This window comes from Sphaerodactylus townsendi, linkage group LG03, assembly GCF_021028975.2.
Source record: "Sphaerodactylus townsendi isolate TG3544 linkage group LG03, MPM_Stown_v2.3, whole genome shotgun sequence".
Taxonomy (NCBI): Eukaryota; Metazoa; Chordata; class Lepidosauria; order Squamata; family Sphaerodactylidae; genus Sphaerodactylus; species Sphaerodactylus townsendi.
In genome coordinates, this window is record NC_059427.1 from 159,127,494 (window position 1) to 159,140,199 (window position 12,706).

General features: G+C 49.3%; 1 protein-coding gene across 1 annotated transcript in view; it reads left to right on the forward strand.

Moving 5' to 3' along the window:
- The first annotated feature begins 2,849 nt into the window (after nt 1–2,849).
- Nucleotides 2,850–12,706, forward strand: part of TRIP10 (thyroid hormone receptor interactor 10) — a 140,589-nt gene continuing 130,732 nt past the window's right edge. The window contains 1 exon segment of the mRNA XM_048490618.1: nt 2,850–2,985. Within this exon segment, the coding sequence (XP_048346575.1) occupies nt 2,962–2,985 (24 nt within the window). The 5' untranslated portion in view covers nt 2,850–2,961.

Sequence of the window (12,706 nt, forward strand, 5' to 3'; positions counted from 1 at the left end):
CTGGTCGTCCAGGAGAGGGTGCTCTTGGCATACCATCCCAAGCAGTCCCAGGGATTTCCCCTCTTGCTCTGTTATTGTTTTTTAACTCTTCACTGTCTGTAAATCAAGTTTCTCTGTGTTTCCTTTAGCTGTATCCCTGGTGAGAAAGGAGGCATTTAAATACTTCAGTCAATAACTAAAAGCACTCCCAGACACAGTGAACAAAGTCCCAAACCTAACCCTACACTACAGAGACAAATGATCCCGCCGAGAACAGGACAGCAGCCTACTCTGAAATTAATATTTCTGGGCCCTGCCATCTGTATGATGGTCTGTTTTCCAGAGAAGGGAAAGCAGTCAGTTTTGACTGAAATTAAAGTATTAGAGGGGCAGGCTAAAGACTGGGGTGCTAATAAGGGGAAACAGAGGCCCAAAAAGGTGGGGAATTCATTGAGTGGGGGGGATCTGGCGCAAAGGTTCAGTGCCACGGCTTGCAGGGTTTTGCCCCGGGTTTTCTGTCAGAGTCTCCTTTTAACGGCACAGAAGTGTGGCTGCTGCTGATCACGCACTGCTGCGTGGCAGGGCTTCACTGAATGACCGTGTGGTCATAGAATCATAGACGTGGAAGAGACCCCAAGGGTCATCCAGTCCAACCCCCTGCAATGCAGGAACACACAGCCAAAGCACTCCCGACCAGTGGCGAATCTGCCTAGGGACAAGGGGTACCCCTTGTCCCCGGGCGCCACTCTTCTGGTCACGTGGGGGGGCGCAAAATCGGCCCCCCACGTGACCAGGAAGCCCAGCCGGCAGGGGGAGTCTGGGGGGGAGGTGGGCACCCTAAACCTTGCCCATGTCCATGGTGACGTGCTTTAGCACTGGGTCCCGGCAGAAATGAGGGCAGTGTGGGCGGAGCTGAGGTGGGCAGGGCGGGGGCAGAGCCTGGGGGGCGTCCTGGAGACAATTTGTCTCCGGGCACCATTTACCCCGGTACACCTCTGCTCCGGACAGATGGCCATCGAGCATCTCTTTGGATCGGGGAATCAGTCCAAAGTTCTGATTCCGTGTCAGGCAGTTTCATGTGTGCACATGGCTTCAAACACTGTTGTAAGGCCCTTGGCCTTGCTCTGAGCATGACCCACTGCTGCAAAGCAGAGCCTGTAATGCCGGGGGGCGGGGGGGCTAATTCTTGAGTCACCATCGGGACAGCAAGGGTCCACTTGAGCCGGCTTCTCTGGTCTGGGGCAGTCCAACAAAGAGGGCTCCAGCAGAACTTCGGGAGAAGTGGGAATCGAGTGAGCAGAGCGCAGTTCCTTTTGATGATCCCATAACAAGTTATGTTTCTGAGCACCATTCTGCTTAATGAGCCTTGAAGTTTCATTTCCAGGTCGGCACTGAGTCTAGATTGCCAGCTACCTTGTTCTTGTATAGGTGGTTGGTTGGTTAAAACATGAAAACAAGCCAAATTGTGTGTAACGTATATGACAGAGGAACAAAACAGTGCGTCACACACTGAAGACGGAGGATCAATATATTCAATAAATGTATTTATGTATATTTTATAAGTGTTCAGTTACTGAATCCAATGATTGTACATCCAGTTTTTCCAACAATAAAAGTTCATTTTTGAGATATATAATCCACATCTTCAATATCTACTGAACAAAAATAGTTCATTTTTTCCCAATATCTTTAGGATAATTATATTCCATATAGAAAGTACTTCCCAAACGACTCGCGTGTTTATAAGTACGTTTTCACTGTAGTCTTCCTCAGGAGAAGTAATTCTTTCAGGAAAATTATTCATTCATTTGCCATGCACAGGTCTTTTTGTCTCTCAACAGAGCTAACACACAAACCCACAAAATATACATAAATACATTTATTGAATATATTGATCCTCCGTCTTCAGTGTGTGACGCGCTGTTTTGTTCCTCTGGTTGGTTGGTCACACACTTGTAAACTTTGGGTACATTTCCGTTTAAGTTTGTTATGAAATATATAAGTAAAAAGTCTGTTCAATGTATTGTCGAAGGCTCTCACGGCTGGAATCACTAGGGTGTTGTGGGTTTCCCGGGCTGTTCGGCCATGTTCCAGTCACATTTTCTCCTGACGTTTCGTTTGAATCTGAAGGTGCTGCCACAGATGCAACTTCCAAGGTTGACCTCTGGGTCCTTCCCTCTTTACCAGCAATGTGCAGGTATGTCATAGGCCACAAGTGCCCGTGCAAGAGGGGGAATAGAATACTCCCATCCTCCGGGTGGGACCTGGGGACTCCCCAGGATCACAGCTCCTGGCCAGGCGACAGAGATTGGGTCCCCTGGAGAAAATGGCTGCCTTGGAGAAAATGGCGTGGCCCTGGACCCCCTGTTTTCCCCAGGCTCCACCCCGACATTTCCAAGCTCCCCAACCTGGAGATGGCAATCGTGGACCCCTCCATCGATGGCCGGTGGTGGGGCTACTGAGATCCCCCAAGGCTGCTCGCCCCAGGCCCCTCCCGAAATCGCCCGGGATTTCCCGTCCCTGCAGAGTTGCCAAACTCCAGGCAGGACAAGTTGACTACATCTCCCGGCTCTCCCGGAATTGCCGCTGGTCTCCTCCAGACGCCCGAGCTCTGTTCCCCGGGAGGAAACGAGGACTTTGGGGGGCGGGGCGGACGGCACCATAAGATCCCGCTGAGCTCCCTCCCCGCCCGGGACGTCATCCCCGAATCTCCAGCCCTTCCCCGCCCGGAGTTGGCAACGCCGCCCGCCCCCGAGTGCTGCGGGGAAAGGCGCGCCGAAACCGGCCGGAGCCCGCCGCGAAAGGACAACAACCAGCACCCAACTAAGGGCGGGCAGCCGCTTGAGGAGGCAGGCAGGGGGGGCGGGGGCGGGGGCGGGGAGGGTCCGGCGGCGCTGCAACCTTCCTCTCTGCCAGCCAGCCAGCCAGCCAGGAGGAGCGACGGCCACGACCAGCACCGGGAGCGGCGGCGGAGCGGCCAGCATGGACTGGGGCACCGAGCTTTGGGTGAGCCGCCCGCGCGCGCCGCCCCTGCACCCCTGTCCCTCTTTCCGGGCTACCCTCCTCGGGGGCGCGGACAGTGGCGGGCGTGGGGGGTCCTGGCTCCCTCCTTCCCCCACTCCCACCCCGCTTGACTTTGGGGGGGGCCGTGTTGCTGCCCCCCCCTCGACCCAGAGCTGAGCGCGCCCGGAGCGCAGCGCTTGGCCTCCCCGGAGTTGCGCCCCTTTCTGCTGCGCTGCGCGCCCCGACGGGCTGGGTTGCGCGGGGAAGGCCCGGCTGGTGCTGGGCGAGGGACGGAGGGGAGCGGGAGGGCGGGGGCTTCTCTCCCTTCCCTCCCTCCCGGTTTGTGCAGAGGAGCGAGGGTGCCTGCCAATCCCGGAGGCGGGCTGGGCGCGGGCTGGGCGCTCGGAAGGCGCTTGCCAACCTGCAGCCGGCGCCGGGGGTCTCCCGGAATATCACCTGGTCTCCGGGCCGCTTCCCCTTCAGGAGATACCCTTGCCGAAGGGGGAGGGGCTTTATGTACGGCAGTGTACCCCACGCACGTCCCGCCCCCCCAGCCGCCCCCGCTGGCAGGAATTTCACAACTGGGTGTTGGCAACTGCTCTCGGGTCCTGTAAGGGGCCAATGGTGACTTGGTCAACTGCCTCGAGTCTGTTCGGAGTGACAGGTGGGATGGAAGGACTGGGAAGAAAGAGGCGCCTCTGGTTCTGAGGGGGGAGACGTCGCATAGGTGGGATGGGGGTTGCAGGTGAACGTGGCTCTTCGTAGAACCACCTTGGCTGCAAGCAGGAAAAGAAAGTACAAGCAGCAAAGCGTTCAAAGCTTGATTTGCTCTGATATCTGACACCACCCGTGGGCGCAAGGGACGCAAGGGACGGGTGCCAGGATGATCGCCCTGCACTTGGGACACACTTACCACTTGGGACACACTTACACAGGGACACACACACGCAGCTAAACAGGCTGCTTTTAGCCCTCTCTAGTTGTGTCAGGGGTGGTGGGACCCATGCTCAAATCCGGCATGAGGGCACTCAGGATATGAAAACACCTCAGTCCGGCCTCTGGTGACACCCCCAGATTGCTTGTGCCTTTCCACTTAGACCCTGTTTTCTCAGTGGCCATTTGGCTGGAGTTGTCACGGCATCAGAAGTGAGGTATTATTGTTGTTGTTGTTGTTATTGTAGATTTCACAGCTGCCAGATCTTTAGCTGGTTGTTGGCCTTCATTACAATTTGAGCCTTTCTCCAGGGGACCCAGAAACCTAGGAAGTTGTAATGTATCGGCGTAGTATTCGTGCGGATTCCAGCAGGGCTGCCTTCTGAATTTGACAAGATGTTAATTTTGTCAATTCGAAGATGTTTCAAGTGCTGCCCTAGTGTTTTCAGGATGGCGTAGGCGTGCCCGATTACCACTGGGGCTGACCTCAAGCTGGTTTGTTGCCATAGGCGTACTTGAAGCTTCGATTTTTCAAATCGCGAGTATGTATTGTTATTTGTTGTTTATTTATTTATTTATTTATTTCTTGAATTTGTGGGAGGCATTATTTATTTCTTGAATTTGTGGGAGGCATCAGCCTCTGTTGGCCCTCCAGAGAAATTGCTTGGCTCCTGCGTGAGACGGTATGCTGGACCAGCTAGTAAATCAGTGGTGGCGAACCTTTGGCACTCCAGATGTTATGGACTACAGCCTGATGGGAATTGTAGTCCATAACATCTGAAGTGCCAAAGGTTCGCCACCACGGAGCTAGTTTGATCCAGCAAAGTTCTTCTGAGCCCTATGGAGATAGGGTGGGATATAGATCCAGTATTTTAAAAATAAAACATAAAATGTCCCCATCGGTTCTTTACAATCCTCTTCTTCTATCTAGCACGAGTTACTAATAATGGGTCAGCCAAAGACGGGCAAAATCTGCAGGCCCTCAAGATGAGTCCGCCCAGGACACAAAATCACCACCGTCTCAGCTCTACATAAGGATGGGCATTTAATGCCAGGATGGTTTCCTTTCCAAAAACTTTGGGGAATGTATTGTTGAAGGCTTTCACATCTGGAATCACTAGAGTGTTGTGGGTTTTCCAGGATGTCTGGCCGTGTTCCAGTAGCATTTTCTCCTAATGTTTCGCCTGCATCTGTGGCTGGCATCTTTAGAGGATCCTCTGAAGATGCCAGCCACAGATGTAGGTGAAATGTCAGGAGAAAATGTTACTGGAACACAGCCAGACAACCCGGAAAACCCACAACACCCTAGACTTGGGGGAAGTTTTTAAGTTTGTAATTTGCCTTATTCCTTGAACCTCTGGGGAGATCATTTTGCCCTGGATCCCGAGGAGTGTGAGCAGAGCCTTGCAGGAGGGGAGGTCTGTGTGCCCTGCCCCCCTCCCCCCCAAGACTGCGCTTTTTTGGGTCCTTGGACCTGAAATGTGTGTGCGGGGGAATGTGTGGGAGGCTGGAATCATTCAAAAAGTCACCTCTGCAAACAGAATGCATTACCTCGGAGTGTGGTGGAGTCTCCTTCTTTGGAGGTGTTTAAAGAGAGGCTGGATGGCCATCTGACAGGAGTGCTTTGATTGTGCGTTCCTGCATGGCCGGGGGTTGGACTTGATGGCCCTTGGGGTCTCTTCCAACTCTATGATTGTTTGATTCCTTGCTCAAGACCTCTGTCCAGACAGGTGAAATGCAGGTCCAGACAAATTCTTGTTGCATATAAGCTTGCTAGTGATTTGCCCAACAGTCCTATTGTCCAGCCCACATAGAACCAGTTTTCAACCAAAGTTACGACAGGGGACTTTTTCAAATGCCTTGCTGAAGTCAAAGTTCTCTTCATTCATTGCATTCCCATAATTCCTATTACAAACACATGATAATGAGAGTTGCAAGATTTCGTAACGTATCTGTATTGCCTTTTATTAATCCAGACTGTGATTTCAGAATACTTACAGGCTTGTTATTCAGAATTACCTGACTAGTTTCTGACTAGTTTCTCAAATTACCTGACTAGTTTATCAAATAATTCTTCTGCTTTCAGAAGATTGGGACAAGATTTGGCTTTCACAGCATCATGGCACCTCCTAGTTCTGTGGTGGCGAACCTTTGGCACTCCAGATGTCATGGACTACATTTCCCATCAGCCCCTGCCAGCATGGTCAATTGGCCATGCTGGCAGGGGCTGATGGGAATTGTAGCCCATGACATCTGGAGTGCCAAAGGTTCGCCACCACTGTCCTAGTTCAATGGTATTTCTCAAATGCTTCTGAGTTCCTTCATTACCCTAGTAGGATTCCGTTCATCCATGCAGGAAGAACTGGTTTAAGATAGCTGGGTATTCTCTGGCCAGTGGTTGATATGGAAAATTCACAACGTCTATCTTAAACAGGACAAACCGTTTAAATATCTAGGCCGAAGTTTTCAATATAACCTCAAATGGTCATTACAAAGATTGTGCTCTATCTCTTCTGGGAAAAGCGTATCCTCAGGAATCATTCAGTTTTACTATGGGAAGGGTTTTCAATCTATAATCGCTGCCCTAAAGATTTTCCAAGCAAAGATGATACCAAAGATTCTTTACAGGATCCCCATATGGATTGATTCCTTTAACTCAGAATTTGACCTAATTCAAGCCTCATTTCTGAGAAGAATATTGGGAGTCCCTTTCCCACACTGTGGCTTGAATATGAATTGTCTCTAGTTGAAACCTTAGCTTGGATTTCTGATCAAAGGAGGACGATATTATTTCACATCTACTTAAAGTTTAGCAATCTTGAGCTGCAAAACTGTTCCCTTACTATTTATGCGATTTTTGCTACGTTGCATGTAATCCCTGTTTAGGGAGAAGACTGAGCAGTTCTAACTTTCCCTTTATACCCTGTTGAACAGACCTTCTTCCAACACAACGCAGAACATTAGAGTTAATAGCTTTTGCATCCAGTAGGGCAGGTTCTGTATACAAGCAGGACAGTCAGTATTTTTCTTCTGGGAAGACGGTCTCTGTTTCCATGGAATGCCATTTTGATGGGTTGAAGAGTAGCTTTGACCTGTCCATTAAAGTTGGACAGCCTATAGAATCTGCACATCTTTAAAATTAGCCTACACAGACTCCAGTCTAAGCCCGGTGATTTCAGTGGATATAGACAAGTAATCCTGCATAGAAGAAGAAGAGTTTGGATTTATACCCCACCTTTCTCTCATTTAAGGAGACTCAAGGTAGCTTACAAACTCCTTTCCCTTGCTCTCCCACAACAGGCACCTGTGAGGCAGGTGGGGCTCAGAGAGTCCCAAAGAGCTGTGACTAGCCCCAAGTCACCCAGCAGGAATGTAGGAGTGCAGAAACATATCTGGTTCACCAGATAAGCCTCTGCCACTCAGGTGGAGTGGGGAATCAAACCCGGTTCTCCAGATTAGAATCCACCTGCTCTTAACCACTACACCACGCTGGCTATGGAATAGCAAGCAAGATTCCATGGAAAGTCTTGTTGGTATCTAAGGTGCCCCTGGACTTCAGTCTAGCTGTTCCACTTACAGACACACCTGAAACTGTCTGCCTGGGGTTACACTGTTAGTTGACCATTAGAGCCTACGAAAAAATAGATTCTCGGGCACGTGGATCCCCCACCCCCTCCAACACAGTGGTTCAGTGATTACGAAGTTATTTCCTCTGTAGTTGCTGAGACCTGTGCTTTCTCTTGCGTCAGCTCCTGTGAGCATGTGGTCCTGGGGGGTGCCTTTCCCACCTCCATGAGCAAAGCCTCTGCGTCTAATCTGGCTACAGCAGAGATTAGTCCCGGCCTGGTTGCTGGAGCGGAGGGAGCTATTTTTGGCGCGGATACCCCCACCCCAAAAGCTGAGGCTGTCGCACGATTTCCCGTCTTGTCAGGGGAAAGAATATTTCAATGTCCCAAAGATTCGGCTTCTAAGGACTCTTGGTGGCCGCAGCAAAGAAAACGAAATTACTTCTACGTTCGCAATGCGTGACATAAGAGGTCTTAAATGTTTTTTTAAAAAAATATTTATTTATTTAATACACTAGAATAATAACAGAATGAAATATAACGAATTATAATTGTTGAGCAATCAATAATAAGGAAATTTTTAAAAAAACATTGTAAGAGAAACACAAGAGAGCTAACAAGAAATTAAACTAATTATTAGCTAAGAAAATGTTTCTTAGTACCTACATATGTTACCTTTGTGTATCTAAATCTCTTCTCATGCATCATTCAAAAATATACTCAAGGAGAAGAAAAGTTAAAACTTTTACAATTTAATCACCTATAACTTCTAATTGCAAACATGAATTCTCATAATGACAGAGAGAGAAGAAAGAAAAGAAAAAGAAATCCATCTTTCCAACAGTCTGTCATTATAACGTTCCCTTACTGCATTTTATAATCCTATTTTAAATTCAAAGGAGAGAAAGGGTGGAGAACAGCCGAGAAATAAAAATAAATAAATAATACAAATGGATAACTATAGCTTATCTTATCATTTCTATATACTCTACATTTAACGTAAATAGTAATATATGATTACTATTCTATTCCTCTAGTTATTCAAATATTTTAGGTACAAGTCTCATTTTGAAAAAAAAATTCTCCAGATTTTCTCTCAAAGAGCCACAGGTCTTGAGGGAGGCTGTAGAGCTGTGGTGTCGGACGCATTTGTTACCAGCGATGGATATAGCATAAATGTGACTTGGTTGGGCTGGACCCTGGTGGCGGGGTAGGGTAGGGCGGGGCTGCCCCCAGTAGGCTCCCCTGCCCAGACAGGTACTGTGGGGGGGGGGGTCACCTCGAGAGGGCTTATCAGACGCATGACCAGTGGCTCACAGGCCTGGTAAGTCCTACCAAGAGGTTGGATCCCACCCCCGGGCCACCTGTTTGATACCCCTGCTGTAGAGGAAGTGAAATTTGGCAGATTGCATCATTTGGATGTTGTACATCTTCAATCCACTGTCTCAGCCAAGCAAGGACAAATGTTATACTGCAGCCTGAATCTGTGGTTTGGGAAAGTGGGGGATATTTTACTCTTTACTGGAAGCCTGTTTCTAATCTAACGAAATACCTGGGCAGGTAGCAGGTGTTGGTCAAAAAATGCAGGTTATGTGGGATCATGCTTGAGCTGCACACAGGTATGTTGTTTGTAGAAGTGTGGGTAGGGTTCTTTTCATACTGACGGTGTGCTCCACTTTAGCTTCGCATAACGGGATTTTTTGACAGGTTTCGCGCACCTCAAGAAAAAAGGGCTACAGCAGCGAAAAGATCTGAGCAAAACAGGTTTTGGAAAGCCAGTGTAAAACTTCCTTAACTGTGAGGGGACAGAGAGTTATCATGAAGACATACGTGGAAACTCAAAAATCCATTTGCCTTCCGTAGCCAGTGTGTGGTGGAGTCTTCTTCTTTGGAGATTTTTAAAGAGAGGCTGGATGGCCATCTGTCAGGAGTGCTTTGATTGTGTGTTCCTGCATGGCCTTGATGACCCTTGGGGGCTCTTCCAACTCTAGGATTCTATGACCCCAGCCTACCTCACAGGGTTATTGTAAAGATAAGACTTGGCAGAAGAAACCTTGAAGAAGAAGGAGGAGGAGGAGGAGGAGGAGTTTGGATTTATATCCCCCCTTTCTCTCCTGCAGGAGACTCAAAGGGGCTTACAATCTCCTTGCCCTTCCCCCCTCACAACAAACACCCTGTGAGGTAGGTGGGGCTGAGAGAGCTCCGAGAAGCTGTGACTAGCCCAAGGTCACCCAGCTGGCGTGTGTGGGAGTGCACAGGCTAATCTGAATTGTAAGGGATTGATGAGTAGATAAATAAAACTTGGCTGGGGAAGACTGGCAGACCCACGCATGGATCGATGCCATTATGGCCTGCTTTAAGGTGCTCCTGGACTCCTATATAATTCCAGCTGTTGATGGTTATTTTTCATGTGCAAATTCATTTCCAGCAGTCATAATCTGTTGGAGTGAGAGCCGTCTCTGCAAGCTTCAGTATGTGTCTTAAAATGGAAGATGGGGATCAGTTTAGTGTCTATTGTAAATAATGTTCTAGGCAGTGGTGGGATCCAAAAATTTTAGTAACAGGTTCCCATGGTGGTGCGATTCAAACTGTGGCATAGCACCAGTGGGGCTGGGTGGGGCACAACGGGGGCATGGCCAGGCATTCTGGGGGCGGGGCATTCCTGGGCGGGGCTGTGGCAAGGACGCAGCCGCTGTGCCGGTTCTTGGGCGGGAAACGAATTCACGCAGGCGCAGGCTGCCACGCATGCCGGTGCACCTCCTGCTAGACGGCTTCAAGTTCTGCGCGCTACTGCTGAGAGGAGGGGCGTAACGAAGGCACAAATCACGTGGCAAAATCACCCATTAGTAACCCCCTCTCTGCACACACAAATAATTAGTAATCTACTCTCGGGAACCTGTGAGAACCTGCTGGATCCCACCTCTGGTTCTAGGGGTTTTTAAAGAATGTTTGTCCCACAAATGTCTTGCTCCAAGGTTAAGTGGCAGGTCTCTGCTCGCCAGTCCGAGCACCACGGTCGCTCGCTGAATGAGCTCCACTTTCTTTACAGGGCAGGGCCGAAGAGGAAGCTCTACTGGTTTCTTGGTGTCTCAACCGATTCAGTCTGCTGTCTATTGTCTTTTCAGCCCTACGGCTGGGCGAAGTCCTGTTTGCAAGCCTTGGGGGTAGCCCGTCTCGCAATGCGCAGCGCTGAAAAGGCAGCTGTGTTTGTATTGGTGAGCTGCTGGGTGGAATCGAAGCACGAGCCTCAGCCGCCCCAACTGCAGCTGCTTGCGCGAGATGGTGTCCTGCCCTCTCCCCTTCCCAGTTCACTTGACAGGCACAAACCATTCGCAGGCCTGACCTGCTTGGCTTTCCCCCGCGGCCTAAAGGGTGTTGCCTGCAGAGAGTGACCCCAAACGACTTCAGTGGGGCCTTTTCTCTTCCTGTCCTGCCTTCTATGCTTTGCCGTTTTCCTTCACTCCTCATCTCTTCCTGCTTGGGGATGGGACAAGGAAGTGATTGCAGGGGGGTGCCCAGATCTTCTGAGCCCCCGGGCCCCTTAGGTATTTTAACATACGGTTGTGGGCACAGCCACAAAATGTCTGCCATGAAATGGCTGCTGCAAGGGGCGGTGCCACGTACGAAATGATTGTTCCAGTTTTCCTTCGGATGCACAGTGAAGAAGAAGAAGAAGAGGAGGAGGAGGAGGAGTTTGGATTTATATCCCCCCTTTCTCTCCTGTAGGAAACTCAAAGGGGCTTACAATCTCCTTGCCCTTCCCCCCTCACAACAAACACCCTGTGAGGTAGGTGGGACTGAGAGAGCTCCGAGAAGCTGTGACTAGCCCAAGGTCACCCAGCTGGCATGTGTGGGAGTGTACAGGCTCATCTAAGAAGGCCCTTGTGCTGCGGGGGCAGCTGCTGCCAAAACAGCATTTTTAAGAAATCTGCACTGCCAATCAAATCTCTAGCGTCCAATCAGAAGGCTTGCTGGGAAGAAGCCCCAACTTCCTAAAAACACTTGGTGGGTGCCACGTTGGGGATCCCTGGGCAAGAGAAATGTCATCTAAATGGGTTATTTTTAGCAAATACCACTCTAAATTGGGAGAGGGAAGAAGGGCAGATATATACTGCAAAAACTAACTCTGGCTGCTAGACACACGAGGTTCAATTCCTGGAGCATCTCAAAGACCAACGAAGTGTCAAAAGGTTAAAAAAAAACCCACCCCAATCTCGTTGATCTCCACTGTTAGATTTGAATCTAGCTCCTCTGCTACAGACTGACACAACTACCCTTGAAAGTTTAGACACACCAGAAGAAGCTAAAAGCTACCTTGTTATAGGAAGCTGGACTAGTCTGCTGTTTCAGCAACACCTTGATTTTACCTGGCCTCTATTGGTAACATTCTCCCCCCCCCCCCCCCCCGCATCTACCAGGTATCGAAGTGGATGCGTGCTCCAAATCTGAAACAAATGTGGTTAAACTTTAAGGTGCTCCTGGACTCCTATATAATTCCAGCTGTTGATGGTCATTTTTCATGGGAAAATTCATTTCCAGTAGTTATAATCTGTTGGAGTTAGAGTTGTCTCTGCAAGTTTCAGTATGTGTCTTAAAATGGAAGATGGGAATCAGTTTAGTGTCTATTGTAAATGTTTTGTGCAATACGAGTCTTCATGCGTTATCAGACACAAACATTTGGATTCCTGCTAACTTGTGTGCACTTTTTCCCTGATTTTTTTCCTATGATATTTGCAAAGTTGTATTTAACTTTAAGTGGTTTTTTCTGTCCAGAGACAACCTTGGCCTTTAGCAAGGATTAGTTTCTGTCTTTAGGCACAGTGAAGGCACGGTGACAAAATTTCCCAGTGGCTGTTTTACCCCACTTGTCTGAAGCCTGAATGAAATTCCCTGTTTAAACATTCTAGATCTGCAGTTCTCCAGCTAGAATGAAAGAAGAGGTTTGGATTTATACCCCACCTTTCTCTCCTGTAAAGAGACTCAAGGTGGCTTCCAAGCTCCTCTCCCTTCCTCTCCCCACAACAGACACCTTGTGAGGGAGGTGGGACTGAGAGAGCTCTGAGAGAACTATGACTAGCCCAAGGTTGCCCAGCAGGAATGTAGGAGTGCGGAAGCACATCTGGTTCACCAGTTAAGCCTCTGCTACTCAGGTGGAGGAGTGGGGAATCAAACCCAGTTCTCCAGATTAGAATCCACCTGCTCTTAACCATTACACCAGGCTGGCT